Source organism: Solanum dulcamara, chromosome 6 (assembly GCF_947179165.1).
Source record: "Solanum dulcamara chromosome 6, daSolDulc1.2, whole genome shotgun sequence".
Taxonomy (NCBI): Eukaryota; Viridiplantae; Streptophyta; class Magnoliopsida; order Solanales; family Solanaceae; genus Solanum; species Solanum dulcamara.
In genome coordinates, this window is record NC_077242.1 from 19,255,681 (window position 1) to 19,272,734 (window position 17,054).

At 33.0% G+C, this 17,054-nt stretch overlaps 2 protein-coding genes across 2 annotated transcripts; both read left to right on the top strand.

Annotated features, from left to right (window-relative positions):
- Positions 1-2,033: 2,033 nt before the first annotated feature.
- On the top strand, positions 2,034-2,567 carry LOC129892756 (uncharacterized). Its single transcript, XM_055968315.1, has 2 exons — positions 2,034-2,102; positions 2,187-2,567. Exons 1-2 carry the CDS (start codon positions 2,034-2,036, stop codon positions 2,565-2,567), a joined length of 450 nt encoding a protein of 149 aa, XP_055824290.1.
- Positions 2,568-3,070: 503 nt separating this feature from the next.
- LOC129892757 (uncharacterized) lies at positions 3,071-3,637 on the top strand. The gene is made up of 2 exons (XM_055968316.1): positions 3,071-3,244; positions 3,338-3,637. The coding sequence occupies exons 1-2, from the start codon at positions 3,071-3,073 to the stop codon at positions 3,635-3,637; spliced, it is 474 nt and encodes a 157-aa protein (XP_055824291.1).
- Positions 3,638-17,054: the final 13,417 nt, after the last annotated feature.

Here is a 17,054-nt window from a genome sequence, read left to right on the forward strand (position 1 = left end):
CCTTTGTTTGTTTCTATTTTGTTATGCTTTAAATTACCTTTGTGATATTTGAAAAAAAGCAGATTGACCCACAGTCATGGCCAAAATTTGTATTTATTTTGGCTTAAATGAAGACCTCCTTTATTGCAAAATTTACTTATTATTTGGTTATCGGTTTATATTTTACTTATTAGACTTTGTTTGCTTATGATTTTAGTAAAAATAACTTAAAACCTGCCAATATCATGTCATGTCACAAGACAAATAAACAAAATGAGATAGAATGTGATGAGTTCGAGGATTATGATAAAGAGGCTACAATACCTGAACACCTCACTGAGAGATTGAAGCAATTTGAGGAGTAATACAAGCCAAATCAAGAGGAAACTGAGGCTGTGAATCAGAGAGATGACGAGTGTATCAAGGAAACCAGAATCAGTGTTCATCTAACAAAAGCTGAGAGGAAGGAACTTATCAGTTTGCTTAAAGAGTACATTGACATATTTGCTTGGTCTTATGATGACGTGTCAGGTTTGAGTATGGACATCATGTCTCATAAATTGCTGATCAATCCGGATTGCAGTCCAGTAAAAAAAAAGACTCGAAAATTCAAACCAGATTTGAGCTTGAGAATCAAAGAAGAGGTTACCTAGCAAATTCAATCTAGAGTGGTGGAAGTGACACAGTAGCCGACTTGGTTAGCCAACATTGTTCTAGTTCCTAAGAAGGATGGCAAGATCAGAGGTTGTGTTGATTATAGAACAAAGTTATCCCTAAAGATAACTTTCCATTGCTAAATATCCACATTCTCATTGATAATTGTGCCAAGTATGAGATGCAGTCGTTCGTGGATTGCTATGCGGGTTATCACCAGATTCTAATAAATGAAGAAGATACAAAAATGATAGCTTTCATCATGCCATGGGGGTGTGTATCATTATAAGGTAATGCCATTTGGCCTCAAAAATGCTGGGGCCACTTACATGAGAGCCACGGCAACCATTTTTCATGATATGATTCACAAGGAAATTGAAGTATATGTGGATGATGTCATTATCAAATCTCGTGAGAGTGCAAATCATTTGACTCATTTGAAGAAGTTCTTTGATCGCCTGCGCCAATATAATTTGAAATTAAATCTTGCTAAATGCGCTTTTGGGGTACCAGCCAGTAAGTTATTGGGATTTACAGTCAGTAGAAGGGGTATCGAGTTTGATCCCACTAAAATCAAGGCGATTCAAGAATTACCTCCACCAAAGACCAAGAAGGAAGTGATGAGCTTTTTGAAAAGATTGAACTACATCAGCTGATTCATAGCTCAGTCCACATTGATCTGTGAGCCTATCTTTAAGCTGTAGAAAAAAGATGTATTGACAAAATAGATCGAAGAGTGTCAGATAGCTTTTGATGCTATTAAAAGTTACTTGTTTAATCCGCCGGTGCTAGTTCCTCTAAGGGAAGGAGTTCTATTATTGCTATATTTGTCTATCTCGGATAATGCATTTGGATGCATGCTAGGTCAACATGATGAGACTGGGAAGAAGGAACGATCAATCTACTACTTAAGCAAGAAGTTTACTCCATATGAGGCTTATTACACTCTTTTGGAAAAAACTTGTTGTACTTTAACCTGGATTGCTCAAAAGTTGAGACATTACTTGTCTTCATATACTACGCATCTCATTTCTAAGATGGATCCATTAAAGTATATTTTTCAGAAAGCGATGCCTACTAGGAAATTGGCAAAATGGTAAATGCTGTTGAGTGAGTTTGATATTGTGTATGTGACCCAAAAGGCAATAAAAGCACAAGCCTTAGAGGATCATCTCGCAGAAAATCCAGTAGACGAAGCGTATGAACTGCTCAGAACTTATTTTCCTAATAAAGAGGTGTTATTTATAGGAGAAGATATCTCCGAGGCATACCCTGGTTGGAGAGTATTTTTTGATAGGGCGGTGAATCATGAAGGAAGTGGGATTGGAGCAATCCTAATATCAGAATCTGGCCAACGTTATCCTATGGCAGCGAAACTCTGATTTTGTTGCACGAACAACATGGCTGAGTATGAAGCATGCATCATGGGTCTAAAGATGGAGATCGATAAGGACATTCAGGAGTTGCTGGTAATCAGAGATTTAGATCTACTGATTCATTAGGTTCAGGGGGAATGAGCTGTGAAGAATTCAAAGATTTCATCATACGTAAAGTTAGTGCAAAGGTTGTGTAAAAGGTTTCGCAAGATCGAGTTTAGGCATACCCCAAGGTTGCAGAATGAATTTACTGACGCTCTTGCTACTATCTCCTCAATGATCAAACATTCGGATACAAGTTACATTGACTCTTTGGAGATATATTTGAAAGAAAAACCCGCTCACTGTTTACATATCAAAGTAGAACCAGATGGAAGGCCTTGGTATTTTGACATAAAAAAGTATCTAGAAATCGGAACTTATCCAGATAATGCGACTTTCAATCAGAAGAAAACAATACGTCGAATGGCTAACAATTTCTTTCCAAGTAGAGAAACCCTTTATAGGAGAACTCCAGATATGGGACTTCTCAGATGTGTCGATGCCGTGAAGCTATAAAGCTTCTCGAATAGATTCATGCGGGAGTTTGTGGAACTCATATGAATGGGCTTACCTTAGCGAAGAAGATCCTTCGATCCGGCTATTTTTGGATGACTATGGAGTATGATTGTTGTAAGTATGTGCAAAAATGTCATCAATGTCAAGTGCACGGTGATTTGATTTGAGTACCTCCTCACGAACTCAATACCATGAGTTCTCCTTGGATATTTTTGGCTTGGGGTATGGATATCATTGGTCCAATACAACCATTCGCCTTTAATGGACATAAGTTCATTTTAGTTGCTATTGATTACTTCACTAAGTAGGTGCAAGTAGCCTCGTATAAATCAGTTATGAAGAAGGTAATAGTAGCCTTCATCCGTAACAATTTGATATATAGATTTGGAATACCGGATTCCATTATTACTGATAATGGAATAAATATCAATAGTTATTTGATGAAAGAGATATGTGAGTAATTCAAGATTAATCACCGAAATTCAACCGCATATCGTCCTCAAATGAATGGAGCCATAAAAGCTGCCAACAAGAACATCAAAAAGATCTTGAGGAAAATGATTGGCAATCACAGAGGTTGGCATGAGATGTTGCCATATGCTTTGTTAGGATATCAAACGACTGTCAGAACATCAATTGGAGCAACCCCATACTTGCTAGTGTATGGGATGGAGGCCGTAATCCCCACCGAAGTGGAAATACCTTCGTTGAGAATTATTCAAGAAGCTGAATTGAGCAACGCCAATTGGGTTCATAATCAAATTGAATAGTTGGCTTTGACTGATGAAAAGAGAATGACTGCCGTTTGCCATGGTCAACTGTACCAGCAAAGAATGACTCATGCTTTTAACAAGCGAGTGAGACCAAGAACGTTTGAAGTTGGTCAGTTGGTTCTCAAACGCATTTTTCCATATCAAGATGAGTATAAAGGAAAGTTAACGCCAAATTGGCAAGGACCTTACATGGTTCGCAAAGTGTTATCTGGAGATGCCTTAATATTGTCCAAAATGGATGGCCAAGGGTGGCCGAAATCAATCAACTCAAATGCTGTTAAGAGATACTACGTTTGAAGGTTCAATGTTTTTGTAATTATGTCATTTGCTTGTAATCGTTTCTATACTTGTTTATTTTAAATTAACCCTCCCATTTTGTAATGAACTATGTCTGACTTGAATTTTTAAGAATGAGATACATAGACGACCTATGTCGGCCTCGGTCATTTTCTTTTTAAATCTCCCTTTTTATTTATCGCCCGAGAGGGGAACTACGTTTGACCTGATTCTTGCCTCAACGGGTTACGTTGGAACCATAACGGTTCGATCATATCTCCTATAAGTTCTCCATTTATAATAGAAACTGGAACATAATTTTTGAGAGGGACTCAAAAATTTCAAAGAAGATCTTTCTACAAAAGAAGTCAAGACTGAGGTGCATCAGAAAAAGTAACTAGGACAAAATTTTTGATAGGATCTCAAAAATTCTACAAATCTCTTATTGGTAGTTTGATATTCACCAAGACATCTAATTGGGACAAAATTTTTTGAGGATGACCTCAAAAATTTTATCTAATATTATCAGAAGGTTTTACTAAACTTCAAAGTTCAAGGCTGGCTTCAAATGATCCTCAACATTGTTAGAAGTTTAATGTCAACCTCAATAATATCCAGCACCATCAAAGTTCAGAGTCAACTACAAAACTTTCTAGCTATGTCAGAACTTCCCAGCTTCAACCTTTAAGAATCCTCAAAATTTTGTGAACAAGCTATCAAACATGCTCAAAGCTTTGAACCAAAGACGTTCATCTAAGCTATGCGTGACATGACATCTGTCAATGACCCTTTCCAAATTGGTTTTCAAAAACTCATCTTTCTTAAAGCTTTTAATACATCAAACTAGGGGTGATCATGGTTCGGTTTGGGTCAGTTATTTATTAAAACCATAACCTAACCAATTTAATTAGTTATTAAATATCTAAAACCATTACCAAACCAAGTAAAATAATAACCACGTGTTTGGTTATTGTCGGTTTGGTTCGGTTATTCGGTTTATGACTAGCCGAGATAATTCAAATATTTTTTCTCTACATTCTTCCAATTCTTACCAAGAACTTTTTTACTCACGGCCCACGGAGGTTCCAAAATACAAACAACTTTGTCCATTAAAATGAAAAAATTACATATTTAAACTAAACTAACTAGAAAATCTATAATATAATCAAAAGTACTTCATCTTCCTTAGCTTAAGATCCAAAGTCCAAACTAATCAATGCTCAAAAAAGTGCCTGAAGAATCTGCAAAAGAAATCACGATATTAGGCATTAAATATCTTAAAACATAAATGTATAGGCATATAGCAGTTCACCCAATAAATATAGCAACAACTTTGCAAAAAAAATTAGTGCAACTTAAAAAAAAATAGCAGAAGCACAGCTGAATAATTTAGAGTGCTGTGCTGTTGTGCTGTGAAGACCTGAACACTTTACATTTAGAGTTGTCTCCTTGTTTGCTTCTTTTGTGCACATCCAGGACCTGCAGTATGCAAGAAGGTGCAGCTGGACTTAAACAACACCCAACAAGCTGCAACAACTTGCAGCACTGAAATATCTGAGAAGGATCAAACAAGGGAGAGATGCAGCATACACTGCAGACCTGCAACAGATTATCCAATTCATGCAGTGCTTCTAATACAAACATTATCCAAAGATTTTTTCAAGTACTCTAATCATCATGTACCTGCAAGCTCAAGAAGCTGCAATATAACCCCCCATGGTGTTCTCCATCACCACCAAACTTCAAACAACTTGAAGAATCCAAGAACTACAACTTGGTTCATCCAAGAGCTGCTGAACAACACCATACAACAGCTCTCAACAACCTGCAACACATTGCAGAGCTGCAACATCCACAATAACAGTACCCAACAACCTTTAACATATTGCAGAGCTGCAGCAAGCTGCAACATCCAACAACAAATCCTTCAACTACATAACAACAACTTCAACATCCAACAACTGCAACATCTTCAGCAACCAACAATTACAATAACTTCAGCACTTAACAACAGTTGAGCTACTCTTGGAGTTTTTCCATTTGTAGAAACAACCCCATGAAGCTTCTCAGATAATGCAGAGATGCAGCAGCCAGCAACACCCCCCAACAACCTCCAACAACATATACCTCAACTACATAACCACCTACACAGCTCCAACACAACCATACTTGGAACCTGCAACATCCAACAACTAGCAGCAACCTGCAGACCTGTAACAATGGATCAAACATAGAAGGATTTTTTTTCTAAATTTAGTAAAGTTCAGCAACAGCAGCAGCATAGTTCAGCAACAGTAGCAGCCCAATTTTTAGCTCTCAATATTAAAGTGTAGTAATACATATTAAAGTGGCAACAATTAGCTAAAATACCATAGAAAGCTCAAAGTTTCAACAACTATCTTTCTAAGATAGTAATTTGCAGCAAGTGAAACAAATATTCATATAGTTAATTATGTAAAATTACCTTTTTCAGCGATCTCAAGTTTTTGAATTTCTTCTAAAAGGTCTTCAAGCTTGCTTTCTTTAGATGTTGACCACAACCATTGTTGACAACAAACAAAAGCTTCAGCCGTCTTTGTCGATAGAGAACTTCGATAACAATCAAGTATCCGACCACTGGTGCTAAAAGCTGATTCCAAGGCAATAATAGATGTAGAAATAGCAAGCACATCTCTTGCAATCCTAGAGACAATAGGATATCTTTCAGATGAAGATTTCTACCAAGTCAAGATATTGAAATCCTTAATCTTCTCCGGATCATCCATCAAATACTTTTCAAGATCAGACTTATTATCAACATCATTCTCATCTTCAAGAAATTTCTCCCATTGCGATTGCCACACATCAGAACTATTAATTGCACCAATTTTACTCATCACACTAGTTTGATCTCCAGTATTTTCACTAGAAGGCCCAGAAATAAAATTCTTATAATGATTATACAAGCGAGTTAAAGTGTTCAACACTTTAGTAGACTTTCCATTTCCCTCCACAGGATCATAAAAATTATAAAAAAGGAACTTCACATACTTGATTTTGTAGCGAGGATCCAACACAACGACAACAAATAACAACATGTTTATATCTTCAAAATCACCCCAATATTTATCAAACTTAATTTTCATCTTCCTAGCCATATCAGTCAAAATTGAATTGCTACAATTCGAATACTGGACAATTATGCTTTGAAGATTAAAAAGCTCATGGAAGAAACAATTTTAAGTAACATGCAAAGTACTTGAAAATTTCAAAGTGGTTTTATAGAAAATCTCAAGAAACTTGAGAAAGACTTTCACATTCTTCCAATCTTCCGAAGATGGATGCTCTGCTGTTCCACTCAATTCAAGACAATAGTTAAAGTACTTATGATCATCAATATACATTCTTGACAAGGCTTTTTCAAATTGTACAACTGTATTTAACATCAAATATGTAGAGTTCCACCTCGTCTCAATATCCAAACTCAAAAGGCCATGGGTGTCTAGTTTTACCTTCTCAACATATGACTTAAAGAAAGCAGATCTTGTAGGAGAAGACTTAACATATTTCACAGCACACCTTACCCGAGAAATAGACTTATTTTGTTTACTCAATCCTTCTTTTACAATCAAATTCAAGATATGAGCATTACACCGAATGTGTAAAAAATCATTTCTCAAGATGACACCATTCCAATCATTAATTCTCCCTTTCAAGTACCTGATTGCAGCATCATTAGCTGATGCATTATTTAGTGTCACCGTGAATATGTTCTTGATCTCCCAATCTAACAAACAAGCTTCAATTTCTTTTGCAAATGTCTCACCCTTATGATCTGGAGTTTGAAAAAAGTTAAGAATCTTTTTTTACAAATTCCACTGATCATCAATCCAGTGAGCAGTAGTGACCATATAAGTCAAATTTTGTATTGACGTCCATGTGTCGCTAGTAAGACAAACACGTTGATCTTTAACAAGCCTTTTAAGCTTTTGTTTCTCTTCTTCATAAATTTTTAAACATTATCTAGCAACAGTAATGAGAAAACGTAACTCAAAAATAAGTAAAATAACCGTGATTAGCCTCTTAAAGCCTTCCCCCTCAATGACTCTAAACAGTTGTTCATCTATTATAACAAACTCGGTAATGGCCCTTCTAACTTCGACAATATTATAAACAACTTTTTCCAAACCTCCCTGTCCCTCTCCTTTAATAGGTTTAATATTGAGTGTTTTCTGCTTCTTATCAATGGTCTTAAAATGGTATTTTCCACACTTGTTAAGCAAATGTCCCCAAAGATTAGGAGTCCTATAATTAGAAGGGCAAGTACTTGCATTTTGCCCGCAATTCCCCCATTTTAATAGTAAACTGTGTGTAATGATCCCAAATTTCAGATGTTCTTCTACCATTATCCCCAATCCTAGGGTCTCGACTACAAGGAGTAGTTCTTTTCTGCTTTTTAGGAGGCTTACACACTGAAGAAGTATTAGGAGCATTACCATGTGCTTGAGTTACAACAGATGTTAGTGTTACTGAACTATCTTCAGGAAGATCCAAATGTTCAACCTCCAAATCTTCAACCTCTGTAACTGTCCTTTTCATCTGAAATTTTTTAAAAGTTTAGGACCCATTCGGACAAGAAAAAATAAAGGTAAAAATTCAAAACAGAAAAGGAAACAACTTAAATTAAAATCAAGTAGCTAGCAAAAGAAACAACTTAAAATCAACTTAAACATTCGAAACATAAAAGGAAACATTAACAACTTAAACATTCGAAATAGAAAAGAAAACAACTTAAACATTCGAAACAAAAAAGAAAACAACTTAAAATCAACTTAAAATTTGAAAAACTTCTTACAAACCTTCTCAAAAATTAACAATCCTGTACTTCGGGTTGAGGAGTTAAGGTTGCTCTTGAGACTTCACTGTTAGTCTATGAAACTATGACTATGAGTCTGTGACTTTGTGAGAGACCAACGTGAGAATTGAGAACTTGGAAGAGGAACAAAAATGTAAAAGGAAAACTAATACTAGGGTTTACCTTATGTTGTTGCCTGCTGCTTAAGACCTTAAGTGCTTAGTGGCAGTGCTTATTAATTAGGAATTTAGGATTTAGAATTGGGCTTGAGAATTGGGCTAATGGGGTTGGATTGTTGGACTTGGACTGCTGTTTAGTGCTTATTAGAATTTAGAATTGGGTTTGAGAATTGAGCTTGGATTGTTGGGCCTTAAAAATAAGTAGATCAAAATTAAATTAATAATTAAAAGATATAAAATATCTTTAATTATTTATGAAAAATTAATATTATACATATAAATAATTATAAATTTTATGTATATAATTATCGGTTTGGTTCGGTTATTTTTTACTATAACCATAACCAAACCAAATATTATCGGTTTTTCAAATTTAAAACCAAACCAAACCAAACCAAATGTCGATTTTTTATTCGGTTTGATTAAATTTTTGGTTTGGTTTTGGTTTTAACCAAAACTGTGAACAACCGGTGAATCAGAGTGAGCAATCAAAGATAGCAAGTCAAGGAGCAAACAAGCGAAGAATTCAACATAAATCAATTCATTCAAAACTAACAATTTTTTTGTGGATGCAGATTTATAAAAGATCACCATATCTCTCCGTTTAGCAAGTACAAAGAAGTCAAAAGAATAAAGAGTTTTCAAAAGTGATAATTTTTGTCATCAGGATTCATTAGACGAAAAGAAGATGTTCAAAATACGAGCAGCAATGCCTCGTTCAAATCTCCAGCAAACCATGAGCCACAATGAATATAGAGTATTCGAAAATGAGCATGATATTCACACACTAATATCAAAGTGATCAGGCACTTTGTACATATTTTCAAGAATTTTTCTTAAAGATTTTGTGATCAATCGTTAGTTAAAACAACAATGTGTCTATTACTTATTTCCTTTTGAGTACAGGAACATGCGAAAAAGTTACTTTCAAAAAATGCAAGCGTCAATAACGATGACAAATTATATTCTCCAGTGTCAAAAACGTCTAATGGGCATACATAAGCCGCATCAAATACCCCGAAAGGGTTTGAAGTGCAATTAGATAAAATATCCAATATCATATCAACATCTTAAGGATATCGATCATCATCTTATCAATGAAGCATCACCACCCTATAAATAGGACATCATCATCCTTACACATTCTAATTGCCAAGAAGACCATTTATATTATATTATCGGAAGTGGTAATATCATTGCCGAGAGGGCCATTCATATTATATTACCGAAAGTGGTAATATCATCACCAAGAGGGCCATTCATATTATATTATTTATATTATATTATCGGAGGTGGTAATATCATTGCCAAGAAGGCCATTCATATTATATTATCGGAAGTGGTAATATCATTGCCAAGAGGGCCATTTATATTATATTATTTATATTATATTACCGAAAGTGATAATATCATTGCCAAGAGGGCCATTCATATTATATTATTCATATTATATTACTGGAGGTGGTAATATCATTTGCCAAGAGGGTCATTCATATTATATTATCGGAGGTGGTAATATTATTTGCCAAGAGGGCCATTTATATTATATTACCAAAAGTGGTAATATCATTACCGAGAGGGCCATTGATATTATATTACCGGAAGTGGTAATATCATTGTCAAGAGGGTCATTCATATTATATTACCGAAAGTAGTAATATCATTGCCGAAAGGGCCATCATCTATCATATCATTGCCGAGAGGGACATTATTTATCATAGCATTGCCAAGAGGGCCATCATATATCATTGCCAAAAGGGCCATCATTTATCATTGCCAAGAGGGCTATAATTTTTCATTGTCAAGAGTGTCATCATTTATTATATCATCACCAAGAGGGCCATTATTTATCATATTATTGCCAAAAGGGCCATTATTTATCATATCATTGCCAAGAGGGCCATCATTTTTCATTGACAAGAGGGCCATCATTTATCATTGCCAAGAGGGCAATCATTTATCATATCATTGCCGAGAGGGCCATCATTTATCATATCATTGCCAAGAGGGCCATCATTTATCATATTATTGCCAAGAGGGCCATTATTTATCATTGACAAGAGGGCCATCGTTTATCATTGCCAAGAGGGCCATCATTTATCATTTCATTGCCAAGAGGGTCATTACCATGCCATTGCCGAAAGGCCATCTTCATATCGTGTCAATTTATCATCATATCGCATCATATTGACTCATTGCATGTTACATCAAAATTGAAACAATTTGCAGGTGAGGAATATGTCATAAATCCCTGTCAACTTAGAAAATACGTTTTGTTTGCTCTACGTCAAAACCGGAGGAGGTTGACATGCCGACACATTAACGACGCTACCCTTTCCTTTGAGTTACATTTTTCTACTAATGAGTTTTATCTTAATCTTTGTCGAGAGCACCCAAGAGGATGAATTCTCAATTAAACCATTGGTGCGGACGACATCAAAAGGAATGCAACACAACATAGAACTTTTCTCAGTAGCAAATCAGTACACGGGTTGAAGAACAACTTTCACCACACCACACCCCTACCAAAAGGCATGTGGTATCCCTTTGAGTTTGTTAGCTTCAATTTTGCTCCGGAAAACTTCAACTAGTCATCGGAAGCATCTTCTTAATCTGAGTGACAATACACCAAGAGCTTTGGAAATTATGTCCGTGTAAACTCTTAATTATGGGTGTGAAGCTAGCCACATTCATGGCTAAGAGGTTGCAAGCCTCTTTTTCATACTCGATTCATTTGTCACTCCTCCCAACTGAAGGTTATCTTAGCATAAGAGATTTTCTTTTCAACCGATTGAGTCGAACTACAAGCAGTCTGATTTCTAAGTTTAAGGATATGTAGGTGAGCTCAATATTGAAAACTCGACTGTACTCCAACAAACTTTCTCATCTCATTCTCGAGCATTCTGATTTTACAATTCGACACCAGGATAGCTTTTGTATTCTTTCAAAATTCGTGCACCAAATCAAGCGTCTTGAACTACAAGTGACCTAAATTCCCATGTAACTTGATATATATAGGAAACTCGATATCAGAGTTCGACCATAACTTTCTAAAAGTCCGTACCAAACCTCCTTTCAGAAAGAGGAAGATATGGTCGGTCAAAAATTGATTTGTCAATTTTTTTGCCCAGGATCTCTTTTATCGACCCTACTCAAAGAAATAGACAGTTGTTGACACCCAATTTTGACTGATCCATAACCACTTTTTGGATTGCTATAGGCATTTTTCAACATTGTTTCTTTATTAAATAAATAAATTTATATTTAGTTTTACCCAATAAATTATATATTTTGACATTCGTAATTTATAATATTGTTTCTATTTATTAATATTATTACTATTATCTTTATCATTTTTATTTTTATTTATTTATCTATTTATTTTTTTTTAAAAAAATAATAATAAGCTTAATACATTCAAATATTTTTACGTATCTATTTAGTATATATTATGCATGTGTGTGTATTTTCTTTATATAAAAAAATAAAAAATATATTTCTTAACTAAGTTTATTTTATTATTTACGTACTCATATTAATATATATATATATTACGTATCTATTTTAATACGTCTTGTATAGATGTGCATATAAAAGTCATTAATTAATTAAGTTTATCATATATTTTAGTTAACTATGTTAATTATGCATCTATTTTAGTACGTATTATATACATACGTACGTCATATATATATATATATATATACATACATAATATATACATAAGTAGTGGTATAATTTTAAATCCATCTTTTAATCATATCCATCAATCTCATCTTTATCAAATACCAATATTCAACTCCCATTCCTAATTACCTACACCCAAAACCCTAAAACTAATTTTGATTTTTCTTTTTTCCTCATCATCAAAAGACCTCACTCTCTCTCTAACTCTCTCACCCTCTCTCTATACTCTCTACTTCATCTTCTCCAAAAGAGAAGAGAGATCCACCGCCCTCTCACCTTCACCACCACCGCAAAACCACAAATGACCCCTTTACCACGCTGCCGCACCATTGACGGACAACAGCAATAGTGACGATCGGCAGCTCCATCGGCGAACATCAGCAGCTACGACGGCGAGCTCCAACAACAGCTTCTCCACCAGCGAACAACAGCTCCAACTGACAGCAGCTCAGCAACGCCTGCTGGACTGCGAGCAACGGTGGACAGCAGCAGACACGAGCAGAACCACTAATAGTAGCCTGCAGTTCCTCCATCATCGATGACGTCAAACACTACTATGGGCAGATCTTAGTCGGCTAGAAGCTTCGAGATTTGGTTTGTTGAAGACGGATCTTAATAGATCCGTCCAGGTTTGTTTCTTTAAGTTTGATTGCCATCTCATCTGTTAGTGTTGAACATATTTTTAATTTGGCTATGGTTATGATTCAAAGATTTGTATGTGCTTTACTAATTATTTAGTTTCTCATATGTGAAAAAATCTTAACATTGCAAAGTCTGTGATATGTTTGTATCCTATTAAATTCAAATTATTTGATTGTTAATGTTCATTACATCATTTGTATGTGATGTGAGTTTGTGGTTAAATTGCTTGTCCATCAATTTCATACTCACTGAATCTCAAAGACTTCGGATGTGTGATCACTTGGCCAATCTATCATGCCTATTTATCGCTGATTTTAAATTTGAGTTGTATGTTTATGTGTTGGTTTATGTCTTTAAGAATCCAGATTATCATATATGTTTTCTCCAATAAGTGAAAAATCATATCTGGGTTTTAATTTTGTTAAAATAGGTACTGTATTGCATAACCTTATGAGTTTCAAATTATTATGGCTTTAAATATTTGAATTTAAGAATTTGTAGTGAGTTGTGTGAAACTATTTATTTTGTTTCATCCCTTTTGTTAATATTGAATTTGTCCTCTGCTTAGATTGTAGATTGATATTTCCTTTTTGCATTGATTTGTTTTGAAATAGCCAGTTTGAAGCATTAACATTTTCAGCAGTGTGATTATGATTTATTGTTAGAATTGATAATTCTTGACTTAACTTGATGGATCTGGATTTGATAATTGTAGTCTTAATTTATGTCCCTTTAAAATTGATTATTTCCTCTAATTAGTTTCTTCTACATTATTGATAGTGGGTCCCTCTGGCCATAACTTTTGACTTTTGAAACATTCTTTTTGAATAAAATTCGAATCAAATCTGGAAAAGCAGAGGTGGATTGGTTTTTTTGTGACAAAATCTTGAAAACCTTGCCATTTTCTTTGAAATGGTTTATGACTTATTTGGTTTAAATTTAAAATCTTGTCAGTTGTCTTGGTTGACTTCATTTCCCTTCACCCATGAGTTATCAGTATAAGATAGACACATAGAGTGAAGAAAGAAAACACACACACACAGAATAGACAGAAGAGCAAAAACACAAAAAGAGTAGAGAAAGAAAGGAAAAGAACAAAATATATTTTACTTTATATTTCTTACACACCTAAAACCAAAACAAAGACAATAAAAAAAAATTCTTACATACTTTATTGTTGTTTTGCTGGTTCTCAACATCACAAGTTAGATTCTATTTTCCTATTCTTCCTAACTAAAGTATTCAGGTTAGTTCCAACCTTTCTTTATATGTTAGTTTATTATTTTTAAAATATTCTTGCCTTGTTTGTTTACTTTATCGAAGTAAAATCATATGATCATGTTATACCTCTATATTTGTATATTACTTGTATTTGTTTATGGTTTAGCAGGGTTTGGATTTCAAAGTTCAAGACATGAAGAGTTCATTTGGAACAAGATCCATATGGTTTTAGTTTCCTGTTTTATTATTTCTATTTGTATATTATTCTCTCTTGATTATTTTGGCGTGTAATAATAAACTCTGCATATAAATAAAAGGGGAAAATACATGGAGAGGGAATATACTTGCTACTTGCTTATTTTATTTCTTAGTTTATCATAATTTTATGTGTGTTTGGGATACATGTGATCTTGTTATAATACTCATATCCATATGCTTAGGTTTATTTATTCACGATATAATTTATTTATTTTTACAAGATGTTTGCTTCACTCAAAAAATAAAATACAATAAAATAAAATAAAATAAAATGATCTAAGGATAGTTTGTTAAATATCGTTTATCATCATATATGTTTCAAAAATATTTTTTTATTTTATATGTGTTATATTTGCTTATTAAATTTTAAATTTCATTAGAATAATCGCTTTGATGATTATTATACATTATAACTTGCCTTATAAACCTAAAACCATGTTTATAGTTTCAAACAATAACTTTGTCATATTAACTATTTAAACATCATGTATGTAGGATATACTAAATAATTTTGACTGTGATGATAATCATATTTAGATTTAAATGTCATTTCATATAGACATCATTCTCATATGATTTTGTAATTTTAACACATCATGTCTATATATTTTAATTAATATTTTTTTTAAACATATCATTTTGTATAGACATCATGTCCATAGGATTTATAATTTTTAACACCTCATGTCTATATATTTTAATTAATATTTTTTTAAACATACCATTTTATATAGACATCATGTCCATAGGATTTATAATTTTTAATATATCATGTCTATATATATTTTAATTAATATTTTTAACATGCTGATCATTTATAAATCACTCATAGAATTTTATGTTAAATATCAGATAGCAATTCATGTCTATGAGATTTAATGAATATTTAAGTATTTATAGTGCTATGACCCTTATTGAATATTTTTTTTTAAAAATCATTATATGGGTGTAATAAATATTGGCAAATGCTATTAGATAGTGTCAATATGAAATAATTCCTAACTTGAAAGCATGCCATTGGGGTATAGAAATTGTAGGTAGGTTTTAATAAGATAAGAATATTTTGAGCCTATTAGATCCATGAGACCTAACAATATTTTTAACATATTTTATCATATAACAATCATGTTTATAGGTATTATAATTTTAAAATGATAATTAAATAGATATTAGGCCTTATAAATATTTTTTATAATATTATGTGTAGAAGTCATGCCTATAGGGTTCTAATAAATATTTATTATGTTATTCTATTTTAAAATCGTATCTATACTTTAATAAATCTTCAGCATATCAATATTTAGAAATCATATCTATAGAATTTTAATAAATTCTCAGCACGCTGCTAACTAAGAATCATGTTGATAGAATTTCATAAACACTATTAGTTAATAAGTAAAATTATCAAGCATGCTTCTTTTATCATAATCATCTTAGTAATTAAATTTGTCCTTCATATTATTTAAGTTTTTATATTTACGATACCTACGTCTGATTGTATGCACACACATAATCATTATAACTTTCACTATTTATTTGTGTTTTCAAGCATGCTAAATAATTAATCTAGAGGCTTACTTGAGATTTTATGTGCTAACTGCTCGTTCCATCTGTTTTGTTTGGCGATGTGTCTAATTAGGATGCTTATATTTTTTTTAGTCTAACACCTACCCTAATAGTACATTTAATGCCTCTGGGATATTAAGTTGGGACGTTAGACATCTTTTAAAACGTTAGTTTTCTTTATTTCTTTTAGATCGCTTTAGGATTATAATAACAAATAAACATAGGAGGGGTAGGGGTAGATAGGCCCTTCGAAAATGATGGAAGTCGACCCGAGCAGAAAAACGATAAAATACTATATTTTTGTCTTCCGATTAGTAAGTCGGCGCTGATCCGAAGAATATGAATACATGATTATTTTTTTCTTGAATATTTTGTTTGGTATATATTCAGGGTAGTTTAATGTTAAAAACTAAATTATTTTCTTTTAGGCATCACTAATCTCTATTGTCTTTACTCTTATTTAATTAGTTAATAATATTTATTTATCCTGTTTCTAACATTAATTATTTAGTTTAACTTAATTAAATCCCTTAAAGAGAAATTATTTTTTTATCTTTTGTTTCATTTAAATGATTTATTTAAATTATCCCTTTTTTATTTAATCATTTTTTATACCAAGTCTATTACTCTTATAAATTATCTTAAATATTTAAAAATTTATATTTTTTTCAAATTGTTTAATGCTTCGATTACTGTTAAAATATATTTTCCCAAAGTTAGTCAAATAATTTTCAAATCATTGGATAACCGCATGTTAGCAACTATTTTAAGTACTAAAACCTTCTTAAAATAGTAATATGAACCTCGTACCTTTTTTCTCTAAATTTTTAAGACTTAACTTTGTTAGAGTATTTTAAATTAAGTTTTCTTAATTTCTTTAAAAAATTAAGTGGCGACTCTTCTTTTACTAAAATTGATTTTTTCTCTATAAAGTTGAAATTAATTTTAAACCTTCTTTTTCCGATATAACACTAGAATGCCCTACATGCCACGTCAAGTAGAGTCTTATTCATGAGTGTGAAAAGTGCCACATCTATGAGTAGGAGGCTAT

What these genes read in the sequence shown, in the direction of transcription:
- LOC129892757 (XM_055968316.1), top strand. Translation starts at nt 3,071, where the DNA reads ATGAATGGAGCCATAAAAGCTGCCAACAAGAACATCAAAAAGATCTTG. An exon ending in TAGTGTATGGGATGGAGGCC is followed by an intron (nt 3,245 to 3,337) that starts GTAATCCCCACC and finishes CAAATTGAATAG; the next exon opens with TTGGCTTTGACTGATGAAAA.
- LOC129892756 (XM_055968315.1), top strand. Translation starts at nt 2,034, where the DNA reads ATGGCTGAGTATGAAGCATGCATCATGGGTCTAAAGATGGAGATCGAT. An exon ending in AGGACATTCAGGAGTTGCTG is followed by an intron (nt 2,103 to 2,186) that starts GTAATCAGAGAT and finishes TCATACGTAAAG; the next exon opens with TTAGTGCAAAGGTTGTGTAA.